Here is a 14,228-nt window from a genome sequence, read left to right on the forward strand (position 1 = left end):
AGATTCTCATTTACCCTAATCACTATCATATTAGTGTTCTTTAGCTTTGATAAAATCCATACTCTTTTCCCACCTCATTCTAGTTTACAGTAATATCACATTCTTCAAAATCAGAATAATATGTTATAAGCTTGGAAGGAACCAATAATGGCTCAAAATGTGTTTAGAATAATTGTAGGTAGAATACTTATATAGATGTATATTATTTATTTTGAAATTAAAATCTTTAATAATGTAGCTAATAATATATATGAACAAATGTTTTGAAGAATAAGTTAATTAGTGTATATATGTGTTAATTCTCATATTTAAATGTTCTAGAATCATACTACAGTACCTTGAAAATTTCTAAAAATTCCAAGTTGTATTTAATTTGATTGATGTTGACACAACGTAAGTTATTTATTTGAGAAATATTTTGGTTTGATTTTTGAGAAATCAAAAAAGAAATAAATAGCAAGTAAATAAACTAAGGTGATGCACATGGGTTAGGACAGAGAGGCCAATTAATAATTTATGTTCTTCTACCTATTTGTCACACCATGCAAAATCACCCTTATATTTAAAGCAGTACAAAAATAGAAGACAGAAAATATGAAGTTCCAAATATAAAATAATTTAAAATGAAGAAAATTAATAAAAATGAAATTATGAATTTATAACAAATTTGAGTCAACAAAGAAGATACAAAAAAAATTGAAAGGAAGGCACACAGAGGAAATACTTTCATAATATTTTTTCCACATTTTAAGAATTAATACCCACCATATTTATTGTAAAAAGGTAAGCTACAAAGAAAAAAGGAAAAGCATATCGTCATTAATCCACCCTTTAAATACAAAGGCAGAAAAAGAAAAAGAAAAAGAAAAAAAGAAGAAGGTCCACAAACTCACAATCAGTCACACACACACACACTCGCTCACAGAGTCCACTCACTTCGACTCATCAGGAGCGAGTTGCCATGCGGACGTGGCGATCAACGGTCTAGTGTGCCAGCCAAGCATTAAACACCCATTATTCTCTTCCACCCTGTACCCTTCTCCTCCTGCAAAGAGGGCCAAAAGCATACTAGCTTGTTTAAACGCGTTTGAACCCAGATGGACCGGATCGAACCCGGACGACTCCATCCTACTTCGCCACTGACTTAGTGATTCGTGCCTCTCAACTCGGTTCGTTCCTTCACAAGCCACCACGTTGCATATCTGCTTTCCTAAATAAACCTCCGACAACAACACGTCCTCACTTCCCGGTTCGAACCCGCTCGAAGACCCTTCCAACGAGTCAAACAGATTCGAGTAATAATGCAACGCCTCAGTAAACCGGTCCAGGAAAATCGGACCGTTGTGGTTCGCTTCTTGTTCCACAATCGTTACTATCTTCGGCTTCGTCGTCTTTATCGATCCCAAAACCTTCTCAATCGCTCCAGGCCGAGCCAACAACCGGTGCAGATCGAACACCGAGTTTACCGCCACCGCCTCCACTGCCGACGGTCGAATCTCAAGAGCCGCCGGATCCAGATCCGCTAGATTACTACACACGATGTGATTGAACTCGAAATCAACACCAATGGCCTCTGCCATCTGCGCTAACTTCCAACCGACTTGCTGCAACGAACCCGCTGCATTTTCCGGCTGCGGCGGGCCGATTCCAGTCAATCGAAACGCCGGTGGACCTCCAGGCCGCAACGCGAGTGCCTGCATAAGCGCCGGCCATTGCATACCTTGATTAAGACTGAAATCGATGACATGAACTCTCGCCGCCGTCGCGAACGCTTCAAGAATGGCTTGATTGGCAGTGAAATGCGCGAATTTCAGATACGGACAGGTTTCGTAAAAGTGCATCTGAAGAGGATCGGAGTAGGAGGAGTATAGTCCATCCTGAGGAGAATAGATTCTGTAAATCCGACGAGCTAGGGCTTGAGCGAAATACGTGGCGACTTTCCTCATAGCGCCGGCTTGAGACGTTGCAAGAAATCCGATGTGCTTCACCAACGCATCGGCGAGCTTCATATTCTCTTGCTGTACAGCTTCAGCGCAAGCCATTAGAGCGTGAACAAGTTGAATCCCAGTCTCTTGTGAATCCTCTTCCACAACTATCACCGGCCGCGAAGATTCAGAGGCAATCCTCGGCGTAGAAGCGAACGGTGGCGAAGAGGAGGACGGCGATGGTAGCAAATTAACCGAACTACTCTGTGTTTCAATCTTCAATCGCTTACGAGAATTAGTTTGGGTTTCATCTTTAGGAGGTAAAACCGCAACGCCAGGAATGGCACTAAGATCGTACTCCGAATCATCGTCGTAGAAACAAGATTTGGTAGATTGAATGGGGTGGGGAGAATTGGAATAGGGAGAAGATTGAGGGGGAGGATTAAAATGGTTAGTGGAATTATTGAATTCAGAGAGCATATTTTGAACCCAAGAAGAGAGATCAGAAGGATTATAATGAACAGTATCGGAAGCGAGATGAGAAATCCCATGTTCGTAAGCAGTTCCCATGACCATCTCAAGCTGCTCCAACTTCAAAGCCACATCCGCCATATCTGAGGAGCGAACCTTGTAACCCAAAACAGCAAGCAACTCATCCATTCCACCGGCGGCGCCGTCTTTGGCATCCTTCCCCTCGTCCTCCTCATGGGGCTGCCACATCTTGAGTTTTCCAGACGACATTGAAGAAGAATCTCCCTTCACAATCCTCGGGGCATCCCCAGGGGTAGTAGATCTATCATCTTCAAGCTCCCGCTTCATGTGAACTAAAGAGAAAGAAGTGAAGAAAAGGGAAAGAAGAAGAAGAAGAAGAAGAAAGAAAAAAAATCAAAAGGAAAGCATGTAACTGAAAATGGTAAATGGGGAATGAGGGTTTGAGCAATCAATCAGGCAGTGTGTTTGGGGGGGATTTCAGGGAGAAGGAGAACATGATAGGAAAGGGGAAAACAGTAGGGGATAAGGAACAACAGAGGCCATAATAATAGAAGGGTTTTTTCTTCTTTATATTTTTATTTTTTTGGTTGAGGGAGTTGGATGGAAGAATAATTTCAAGTGTGGAAGAATGTGAAAAAATAGGGAAAATGTAGAAAAGAAAGAGATATGTATATATATATAAAAGAAGAGGGGGGGAGGCCGTGGCAGCACCGCAATTCCCAAAACTGAATACATTCTATAACCTCTCATCAATTACCATACCCCCTCCCCAAGTTTCCTACCCCAAAAAAAAAGAAAATAAAAACCTAATTATACTTCTTACCCTTTGAAATTTATATCCATTTCAACAACTGCATATCATAATGTTTTGGTGCTGAGTATTATTAATTTGGTTTGGGTAGTATTGTAGTATGATGCATAGAATTTGGATATAAGTAAAATAAAAATATATTGGAAAAGGAAAAAGAAGAAAAAGAAGAAAAAGAAGAAAAAGAAGAAAAAGAAAAGAAATGAGAAGTTGGATGGGAAGTGTGGGGTCCAGCTGGGAAATGCCTGTTTCTGTTAGCACCTTTGCCTTTCATTCCCACCCCACTCCTTCACTTCTCTTCCTTTCTTCACGCGCTTTTCTCTACACTAACACCAACTACATTTTCATTACCCTATCCGCTCTACATAAATATAATATACCCAAAACTATACTTTTTTTTTCTTTATATATTATTTCACTATATCACTTCTACTCCGTCTTTCCATCTCCCCAAGTTTCTAAAATCACTTCTTATCCACCTCATATCTTTAATTACATTCTTAATCTTTTTATATTAATTATACTCATTTTTTTCCTTTTATTTTATTATAATAATTAAATTTACACCTACAAATAATAATAATTCTATTTTCAAATTTATATAATTGGTATAATTTATATATTTACCTTAATTTATCCCTCCTTTTAAATTTTCTACAAATTGAGAGCCTCATTTTTTATTTTAAAAGTTTGAGAGTATAATTGCAACCACAATCATGCTTTTGGGTAGTATTTGAATGCAATTTGATTGATTACCCACACTCATCATTTAGATTATATTCATTGGTTATAGATTTCGAACTGGGTTCCTATCAATACGAATACTGAACGTCGATATAGTAATAAAGGTAAAGAAATGAGCCCCACTTTTTATAATTCTTTTTATTTATTTTAACACTTTATGTCGACGTGATCTTAGTTTTTATTTGGATTGCACATGTTTTTCTTTTTATTATAACGGTAGATATGAGATGTCAAACATCTCACCTCTAGATTATAAGGTATGTTAATTATGGTTAAGCTAACCACGCTCTGCCACGTCAAGATTTTTTAGACTTTTATGTTTAGGTTTTCATCAATTTTATCATATTTAGTTTCAAAGGTTAATTAATAATTTATTATTAAAATAATTAAATTACTTTTAGTTTAATTTTCATAAATTACTTTTATTTGTAGGTTTTCATCACCGTTCTCTAATTTTTCTTTTATATTTTTTGTATTCATGATAATTGTCCTACAATTATTATTATTCTTTTTCATTATACTTTTGTTATTATTATCTTTGTTTTCAATCAATCACCAATCTTGTATTATTTTTTTCCAAGTGTTTTTTTGGTTCAAAATCGTGTACCAAATATAAAAGATCTTGGTACGCAATCTTAAACAAAAATCGTTTACATCTTGGTACATAATCATTTAAACAATATTGGTTCAAGATCATGTACTAGATATAAAAGATCTTGGTACTCAATCTTAAACAAAAATGGTTTACATCTTGGTACACGATCTTGAACAAAAAAAATTTAGATCTTGGTTGTCATGCCTTGCCCCCAAAGCATTCTATTAGTGTTATTGAAGCGTTGTTTCTCTTCAACAACTGAGAATTAGTGTTATAAATAATGAATGAAAATTATATTCAGTCTAGGCAATATATCACACTGAGCATGTTCACTACATGCGAGTTGCTCACTATATCTCTCCATGTCGCGTGCCAGCTAAAGTCCTCATAGAGTACAAGTTTTCGTACTGCCTGTCCAAGTGCAAGCGAAATAGTAGATTTACCTAGGTGAAACAGAGTCGAACACAGGGAATTGATTCAAGATATTAGCTCTAGGGTTTACTTATCATCTAGAAAATATAAAAGAATTAAAGAATAACGAATGGTATAAAATAAACGTAAGAACAAACTACCACTAAATGTCTATGCCTAAATATTATGTAAAGGAGAAATATGGACGACAAGATGGAAATGCAAACTAACTTGTATGCGAGAAAGAGCGAAGGAATGTCTATGCATTGTAATGCAATTATGTAATGTGATATAACTCGCTCAACCAACTTATAATTAAGGCATGCTTCTCTCGTTGTCATTAAATGTAACACATGGTCACCTCTCGGGATCCACATGATTAAGTGTGATTAGGAGAAATATATCTAGAATATTTCACTTATAAGACATAGAACTTCATAGTTAAGGATAGCAACCTCTTGGTGCCTAATGTCCACACTCGTTTACCTCTTGGGATACAAATGATGAAAGTTATCTCATAGAGGGAGGGGACTCTCCCTTGGACGTGTTAGTTATTGTTGGGCCTAAGTTTGTTTTGGACCTCTGTTTAGTGCAGGGATAAAGATTGCAACGAGAAGAGAAAGTCACGGTTGAAGACTTACAGACGTACACGTGTGCGGTGGAGAGGAGAATTAGGGTTACAAGATGAAAAGAGGAATACGAAAGATAGAGGGGAAGAATCACTTTACCTTTTCTTTCTTTACTTCTTCTTTGTTCTCTCTGTGTTGCAAAATAACCCTAATGTGGTTTTTCCTTTCCTTTATGGTTTGATTTCAGTATATAGAACTCATTGTAATGAGAAGATTAAGGAGGAGAAGAAGGATGCTGCAAGTATTTATGTGGTTCGGCCAAGATTACGGCCTACGTCCAGGAGAAGGATCTTTCTTTATATTGATGAAGATAAGCATACATATTTCACTCTCTTTTTATTTTTTTTCTTTTGCTTTCTATTTCACTTACTTGATAGAATGTAACAATACATATTTATAGGTGGTTACACAACAGAAGTAGTTAGAAAGGAGAAAAATAGAAAAAGAAAAAAAAAAGGCTTGTGAATTTTTGTTAGGATTCATTTTGTTTTACAATCTCCACCTTGAATCCAACTAGAAAATTATTTTAAATCCTTTCATTTAATTCCTTTCCAACTGATCTATCCTTTTTAAGGTAGGTCGAAACCTATAAGCTCAAAGTATTTCTGCAACTTCAGGGATGAGACCGGCTTAGTAAGTATATCAGCGGCATTCTCAGAGGTATGAACTTTCAGCATTTGAATTTCCCCAGCTTCAATTTTTTCCCGTATGAAGTGATATTTTATGTCAATTTGCTTTGTTCGCTGTGGTATTGAGGATTCTTGGATAGGTGAATGACACTTTGGTTGTCACAGAAGATTTTAACAATCGACTGTTTGATTCCAAAGTCTTTCATCAGTCCTTTAAGCCACAATCCTTCTTTTACTGCCTCTGTTAACACTAAGTATTCTGCTTCTGTAGTTGAGAGAGCAACAATAGATTGTAGGGTTGCTTTCCAGCTAATTAGATTAGGTCCATAGAGAAATGCATATCCGGTTAGGCTTCTTCTTTTGTCACCGTCACCTGCAAAATCTGAATCCACATAGCCTATCAATTCTAATTCTGTCTCAGAGGTCCTTTGGTAATTTAGTTTAGCATATTTAGACCAGATTAGGTATCTCATTATCCACTTAGTGGCTTCCCAATGTCTTCTTCCAGGATTGGCCATATACCTACTGACAAGGCTAGTTGAATAGGATAGGTCAGGTCTGGTTGAAATCATAAGGTACATTAAACTTCCCACTGCTTGACTGTATGGAACATTTTTCATTTGTAGTTGGTGATCTGTATCTGTGTCGCTAGGGGAATTTGTAGCTGATAACTTAAAGTGATGTGCTATAGGGAGTGTCACGGGTCTAGCATTAGTGAGATTGAATCTTCTAATCATTTTCTCACAGTAGGTTGATTGGTTTATGCTTAGTGTAGACTTGTCTCTGACTCTTGTGATGTCAATTCCAAGAATCTTCCTCGATTCCCCTAGGTATTTCATGTCAAATTCTTTTCCCAAAAGATTTTTGACATGAATCAACTCTTCTTTAGAACTTCCTGCAAGAAGCATATCATCCACATAGAGTAACAAGTAGACATTGTCTTTATAGGTTGTTGAGTTTATGTAAACGCACATATCATAAGAGCTTCTTTGAAAACCTAAACTAGCAATAAAATCATCAAATATTTTATACCAACATCTAGGAGATTGTTTCAACCCATATATAGACTTCTTTAGTAAGCAGTAGAGGTCTTCCTTACCTTGAACCTCATAACCCTTAGGTTGAACCATATAGATTGTCTCTTCTAGATAGCCATGGAGAAAAGCTTTTTTTACATCAAGTTGATCCAATTCTAGGTTGTTTTGAGCAACTAGAGATAAGAGAAGTCTAATAGAGGTTTGTTTAACTACAGGGGAGAAAATTTCAGAATAGTCTATACCTTCTCTTTGTGTGAAACCCTTTGCTACCAGCCTTGCCTTGTACCTTAGTTGTGAGTTTTTAGTAATTCCTTCTTTGAGTTTGAAAATCCACTTAGATGCTATTGGTTTGCATCCTTTAGGTAGAGAAGCTAGTGTCCAAGTATCATTCACATTTAGTGAATTTATTTCTTCATTCATAGCTTCAATCCACTGTCTTGCATTGCTACTGTTCACAACTTCCTCAAAGGAACTTGGTTCTGAATCATTAGGAACTACAGTAGCATTTAAAACAAAACTTATGTAATTAGATTAAATATACCTGGCTAGAGGGACAATTACCCTTCTTTGTCTGTCTCTTGCTAGGGAATATTGGCTCAAGTTAGGTTGTTCTTCAAGCATTTCAACTTGTTCTTCACTTAAGATCTCCACTTGTTCTTGTTCAGTAGCTGTAGGATCCTCACAAGGTTGAACACTTTTTCTTGTATTCTCCACCTCAATTTGAGTAGTATAGGATTGTGTGTCATCAAAGTTCCCTTCAGTGCTGCTTTTACCTTGCATAAACATTTATGATTCTCTAAAAAGAACATCCCTACTGATTATAAACCTCTTGTTAGTTGGATGCCACAACTTGAAACCCTTTATTCCTTCTGTGAAACCAACAAACATACACTTAGCAGCCCTGACCTTTAGTTTTCCTTTATTTTGGTGAGCATACCCTACACATCCAAACACCTTAAGGTCATTTAGACTTGGTGGGTGTTTGGACCATTTCTCCTCAGGTGTTAGGAATCCCAAGGAGGTGTGAGGACTTCTATTCAATGTGTACACAACGTAGGCAGCAGCCTCAGCCCAAAACGTTTCTTCTAGAATGGCATATGATAATAGGCATCTTACCATTTCCATTATAGTTCTGTTGAGTCTTTCTGCCACTCCATTTTGTTGAGGTGTGTATGTCACAGTTTTGTGCCTTGTGATTCCACTTTCCCTGCAAAAACTATTAAACACTTCTCCACAAAACTCTAAACCATTGTTAGTTCTAAGATATTTAACCTTTTTATCAGTTTGTTTTTCTATCATTAGTTTCCATTCTTTAAAATTTTCAAAAACTTGATTTTTAGTTTTTAAGAAATAAATCCAACTTATTCTAGAAAAATCATCAGTAAATGATAGAAAATACCTTGAGCTACTTAGGCTTGGAGTGGATGCTGAACTCATAGATCCGAATGGATGTAGTCTAGGATTCCTTTTGTTGTGTGTTGTGCTTTGGTGAAGTTTTGTTTTCTTGCTTTGCCTAGTACACAGTGTTCACAAAAGGACAGTTTGCTGCATATGTCTTGAGGCAGAATGTCCTGTTTAGATAGTGCCTCAAGACCCTTCTGACTAATATGGGACAATCTTTTATGCCAAATATCAGCTTCTGTTAGGTTTAGAGATAAAACTGTATTTGCCTCCTCTATCATTTCTACTCATTTTACTATGAACAAATCATTTACCTTTTCCCCAACCAAGACTAACTTAGATCCCATAAAGACTTGGAAAACTCCACATTTTCCTTTATATTCACACCCTAGAGAGTCTAACATTCCTAGGGAGATTAAATTTCTTTTAAGGTGAGGAACATGTCTTACATTTCTAAGGAGTTTTACAGTCCCATCTTTTAGTTTCATGGTAACTGATCCAATTCCAGCAATGTTACTTTCATTATTATTCCCCACGAACACAGATTCTCCACTAATCTCTCTATAGGTATTGAACCATGCTCTAAAAGGTGTCATATGGTAAGTGCATCATGAGTCTAGGACCCAATCATGTTTTCCTAAGGGGTTGACATGGTTGGCTTGGTCTAAGGTTGATGCCAAGGCATCTGTGTAGGTAAAAGAGCTTTCTACTATAGAGGCTTCTGGTTGTTTCCCTTTAGAATCTTTTTCTTTTTCTTGATTCTTTCTTTTAAGGAAAAAAACATTCTTGTATGAAGTGTCCCTTCTTTTTACAGTATTTACATTTCTTTTTCTGTTTTCCTTTCTTGTCTTCATTAGAAAAAGATTTGTTACTGTTTTACTTTGATTGTTTTGGGATTTACCTTTGACAAACAATCCATCGCCACTATGATTTTCTTTGTGTGATGAATGTATTTCTAATTCTCTAGTTCTTAGAGCTGATATTATGACATCTGTTTTTACTGAGTCTCTTCCATATTTTAGAACATTTTTTACTTCTTTGTATGCCTTGGGTAAAGAATTTAAAAGGACGAATGCCTCATTTTCATCACCTAGTTTGTCCTCAAGGGTTTTAAAATCTGAAACTATTTTCTGAATTCATCTAAGTTTTCAGATAAGGTTTTAGAAGGATCCATTTTATATGTGAAATTTTTTTCCCTTAGGTACATTTTGTTTGGGAGATCTTTAGAGGCATATAGGTTTTCTAGTTTCATCCAAACTTTATGTGTTGTTTCTTCTTCTAGAACTTGCCTAATTATGTTGTCACTAAGGTTTAGTATTAGTGTTCCATAGGCATTTAATTCCATTTCTTCTATTTGTACTGTTGTGAGGGTTGTTGGAAGTTATGAAGGATCTAAAAGGGCTTTATGAGCCTTTTGTTGTCCAAGCAAGGCTTTGATCTTTGCTTTCCATAAAGCAAAGTCTCCCTTTTGCATCAAACTTCTCTATTTCTACTCTTGTTATAGCCATTTTTCTAGGTCCGTCTTTCTCTATTTTCTCCAAGAATCAGTTTCTTGATTTCAAGAACCTTGCTCTGATACTAATTGTTGGGCCTAAGTTTGTTTTGGGCCTCTGTTTAGTGCAGGGATAAAGATTACAAGGAGGAGAGAAAGCCACGGTTGAAGACTTGCAGACGTACACGTGTGCGGTGGAGAGGAGAATTAGGGTTACAAGATGAAAAGAGGAATACGAAAGACAGAGGAGAAGAATCACTTTACCTTTTCTTTCTTTACTTCTTCTTTGTTCTCTCTGTGTTGCAAAATAACCCTAATGTGGTTTTTCCTTTCCTTTATAGTTTGATTTCAGTATATAGAACTCATTGTAATGAGAAGATTAAGGAGAAGAAGAAGGATGTTGCAAGTATTTACGTGGTTCGGCCAAGATAACGGCCTACGTCCACGGGAAGGATCTTTATTTATATTGATGAAGATAAGCATACATATTTCACTCTCTTTTTATTTTTTTTCTTTTTCTTTCTATTCACTTACTTGATAGAATGTAACAATACATATTTATAGGTGGTTACACAACAGAAGTAGTTAGAAAGGAGAAAAGTAGAAAAAAAAAAAAAGGCTTGTGAATTTTTGTTAGGATTCATTCTGTTTTACAGTTATGTCCTTGCTACCTACACTCTCGGGTAATTGGCAACCTACGCTAGTCAAGCGATGAGAATTATAAGTTAGACTTCTTATCAAGAACTTATCACAAACTTAACTACTAATAACACATTGACAAGCGAAAAGCTAAGAAACGAAGGATTGAAAATGTATAAACATGTAATATACATTAAAGAATGCAAGCCTTCGACCATTGTACAACATGAACAATACATATTACAAAGAAATACAAAAATGAGAGACAAAAAAGATGGAGATTATTACAAGTTATGGGGAACGAGAAAATGGAACTTTCACCACTCAGAATCTAAGCTCTCACTTATAGTACAACCGAAACATAAGAAGAAACTCTTTACAGCAGATGAAAAGACTTCATTTTTGCCCTTTTCTCTAGACCTTGGCCCCTTCAGGCCCTTCCTTTTGGCTCATACAAGCCTCTCTTTGGACCATGTAGGCTCCCCTTTTCTCTGGTGAAGAATGAGACTTTTTATAGGTAGCTTTCGGTGAAAAATTATTATTATTCTGATCATTTCAATCATGATAGCTGCCTTGTCACATTACATCAACTTCAACTACCATTCTTGTTGTCTAGCAAGTCACTTCTCACGTTGTGATTTGGTCTTCTCGCCTATTCTTCTCACGAAATACTCTGCGATTTGCTATTTTCTTCTTTTGTTCATAGTCCTGCGTTTGGACATTGAAAGTGAGGTAAAACAAGCATGAAGCTTTATATGTAAAGCGTATATCTAAATATTTATGTATTTACAACAAAGTACTCGTTTTGGCATCTTTACCATGTGTTTCGAACCCACTATTCTACCTAAGAGGTCATAATAACTCGTATTTTTACAAGTTATCATATTCTTATACAATGGAATGGTGACGCGACCACCTAGACATTCTATGCGATATTCTCCACGAAGTAACGCGTTGAACGCCTAGCAAGTGGAATTAAAAGACAAACACAAAGAAATTTAACACAAAATGAAAACCTTTATAAACATCAAGAATTTCGTTGATAATTCGAATATAGGTACATCCAGTACTTTTACAACATTCGTCACAAAACTAGTAAACATTATTCAACAATAAAAGTGACATTGACTCTTTATGTGCACATAAAAGTTAGCATCATCTCAAGGAATCAACTAATGGTTTGAAAATCATTTCATAGCATTGAAATCATAATCATCAAATCATGCTTTAACATTATAAATCACTTCTTAACTTAAATTTATGATACAGGTCTTACATAAATACTATATTAGTAACATCATTTTATTTCTATGTTTTAAATTGTCAACAAGTATTAACTTATTTAACATCGGTACATACTAAAGATTAAGAGGAGGAGTCATGTTTAAATCCTTCCACCAACAACTCTAGCTAATTTATTGTTGATTTTTTCGCTCTATTATCGTTTTGGACTTTGAAAATACAATCATATATGTCTTTTCTTTAACAATAATAATAGGTTAATTTTTGTAAATAGAACAAGGTGACAAAATATTTACAACCCATAGAACAATTTAAGAAAAGTCTATTAGGACCGATTATCTTTTCAGAATTTTATATTTGTCTTTATTGGTTTATAATGATTTTTCAATTTCGATTTATTCATGTCATGTTTTATATATTTTGCATATGCATCATTCTATATTCTCTCTTTTTTATGATCTTTGATAGTATTATTTCTTTCCATCATCTTTCTTCTCCACTTTTCTTGTGCAATTTTTTTTCTTCTTTTCATCATCTTTTCATCATCTTCTGCAATTTTCTTTTATATTTTTTCAAATGTTATTTGGTTCAAGATCGTGTACCAAATATACAATATTTTTTAAAAAATTTCAAAATGTTATTTGGTTGTTTAGACCGTGTGACAAATATAAAAATTGTTGGGATATTGGATAACCAAATCTCAACGATTGTGTATAGTCAAATTTAAACAATCGTCTAGATTTGGCTTCCCAAATTTAAACGATCGTGTACTAGCCCAATTTAAACGATCGTGTACCAAAAAATCTTTTAAAAAAATCATTTAGATTTGACTACCCAAATTTAAACAATAATATCTAAATGATCATGTAGCAAATTTAAACGACAATGTACTATAATCTGTAAAAAAATCGTTTAGATTTGACCGCCCAAATTTAAACGACCAAATCTAAACGATCATGTATCAAATATAAACGGTCGTTTTTCAACGTTGACATTTGGCAACTCAAATTTAAACAATCAATCTTGTACAAAAAAAAAAAAAATTAAAGAATTGTTTAAATCGTTTATGATTTGATCGTTCAAATCTAAACAATCAAATCCTAAACGACATTTTTCCGAATATTAAACGATGATTTTTCAAATATATTACACGCGTCGAATGCCAATTAATTAGGGCATTTTCAAGAAAATTAATTGTGAGCTTGTGAGCTTTTTTTTCGTTTTCGAAATTATTGTATTAGGTGTAAATATTTTATTATTTTGTGTTCTATTTTTATAAAGAATCTATAATAATAATTATTAACTAAATATAAATAATTAGAACCAAATTAAAATTAAAACTATTAAATTTAATATTTATTAAAAATACACTCACTAAGAATGAGTTACACTATAAACAAACTTGAAAAAAAATGATATTTAATACATATATTTTCTTGTTTTTTTAGCATTATTTTGAATTATTAAAAAAAGTAAAAAATTGACAAACTATTTAAGTTCCACAAATCAACATCCATTCAAATACAAAATTTGTTATGTCGTCTATTTCTAACAAATTTTTTCTTTTATTTTGTTAATTAAAATTATTTTTCTAAGTTTATGAATTTTTTTAGTAGAAGGTAGAAAATAGGAAAGTTGGTAAAATATTATATTTTATTGCAAAATCAGGTCGAGTGAAGTTGTTTTTTCTTTCATTTATTCTAAAAACTTTTTTATTATTTTATTTTCTTATATATACATAATTTATTTGTTTGTTAATAGCAATATTTTCACTTCAATAAAATACAAACACATTTTCATTAATATGCACATACTTTTCGATAGTCAAAACTAATAAGTTTTAACTAAGCAATCATTCTTTAATTAAGAACAATAATTTTAGTGGTATGTTAAAGCATATTAAATTCATGAGTATGTGTGCAACTTGGAGAAATATAGTTTTAGTAACTTTGAGTGCATAACCAAAACCTCGAAAATAGTTAATCTTGTAATTTGAATTAAGTTAGTTTTAATATTACCCACATACACTTGTTTATATAATCCTATGCTATAAACAATATTATATACTTAAAGTTTCTCTGTAGAGAGATTTTATAAGCCAACTAGTAATTATCAATTACATTATTATATTTTATTCTTGGTCGTATATTTTTGTTATCTTTAACATTAATATATAACTTTCAT

General features: G+C 34.2%; 1 protein-coding gene and 1 long non-coding RNA gene across 4 annotated transcripts; one reads left to right on the plus strand and one right to left on the minus strand.

The window, feature by feature from the left end:
- Positions 1-637: 637 nt before the first annotated feature.
- On the minus strand, positions 638-3,214 carry LOC101213911 (DELLA protein GAI). The gene has a single exon (XM_004140254.3). It carries the CDS (start codon positions 2,742-2,744, stop codon positions 933-935), a length of 1,812 nt encoding a protein of 603 aa, XP_004140302.2. The 5' UTR covers positions 2,745-3,214; the 3' UTR covers positions 638-932.
- Positions 3,215-5,446: 2,232 nt separating this feature from the next.
- LOC101213748 lies at positions 5,447-10,667 on the plus strand. 3 transcript variants are annotated; one of them, XR_004216745.1, is made up of 2 exons: positions 5,447-6,264; positions 10,295-10,667. It is a non-coding gene; the product is annotated as an uncharacterized LOC101213748 (long non-coding RNA). The 3 variants fall into 3 exon arrangements; XR_969549.2 differs by having other exon boundaries at positions 5,639-6,264; positions 10,268-10,667; XR_004216746.1 differs by having other exon boundaries at positions 5,642-6,264; positions 10,290-10,667.
- The last annotated feature ends 3,561 nt before the right edge of the window (positions 10,668-14,228 follow it).

The sequence above is a fragment of the Cucumis sativus genome, chromosome 5 (assembly GCF_000004075.3).
Source record: "Cucumis sativus cultivar 9930 chromosome 5, Cucumber_9930_V3, whole genome shotgun sequence".
NCBI lineage: Eukaryota > Viridiplantae > Streptophyta > Magnoliopsida > Cucurbitales > Cucurbitaceae > Cucumis > Cucumis sativus.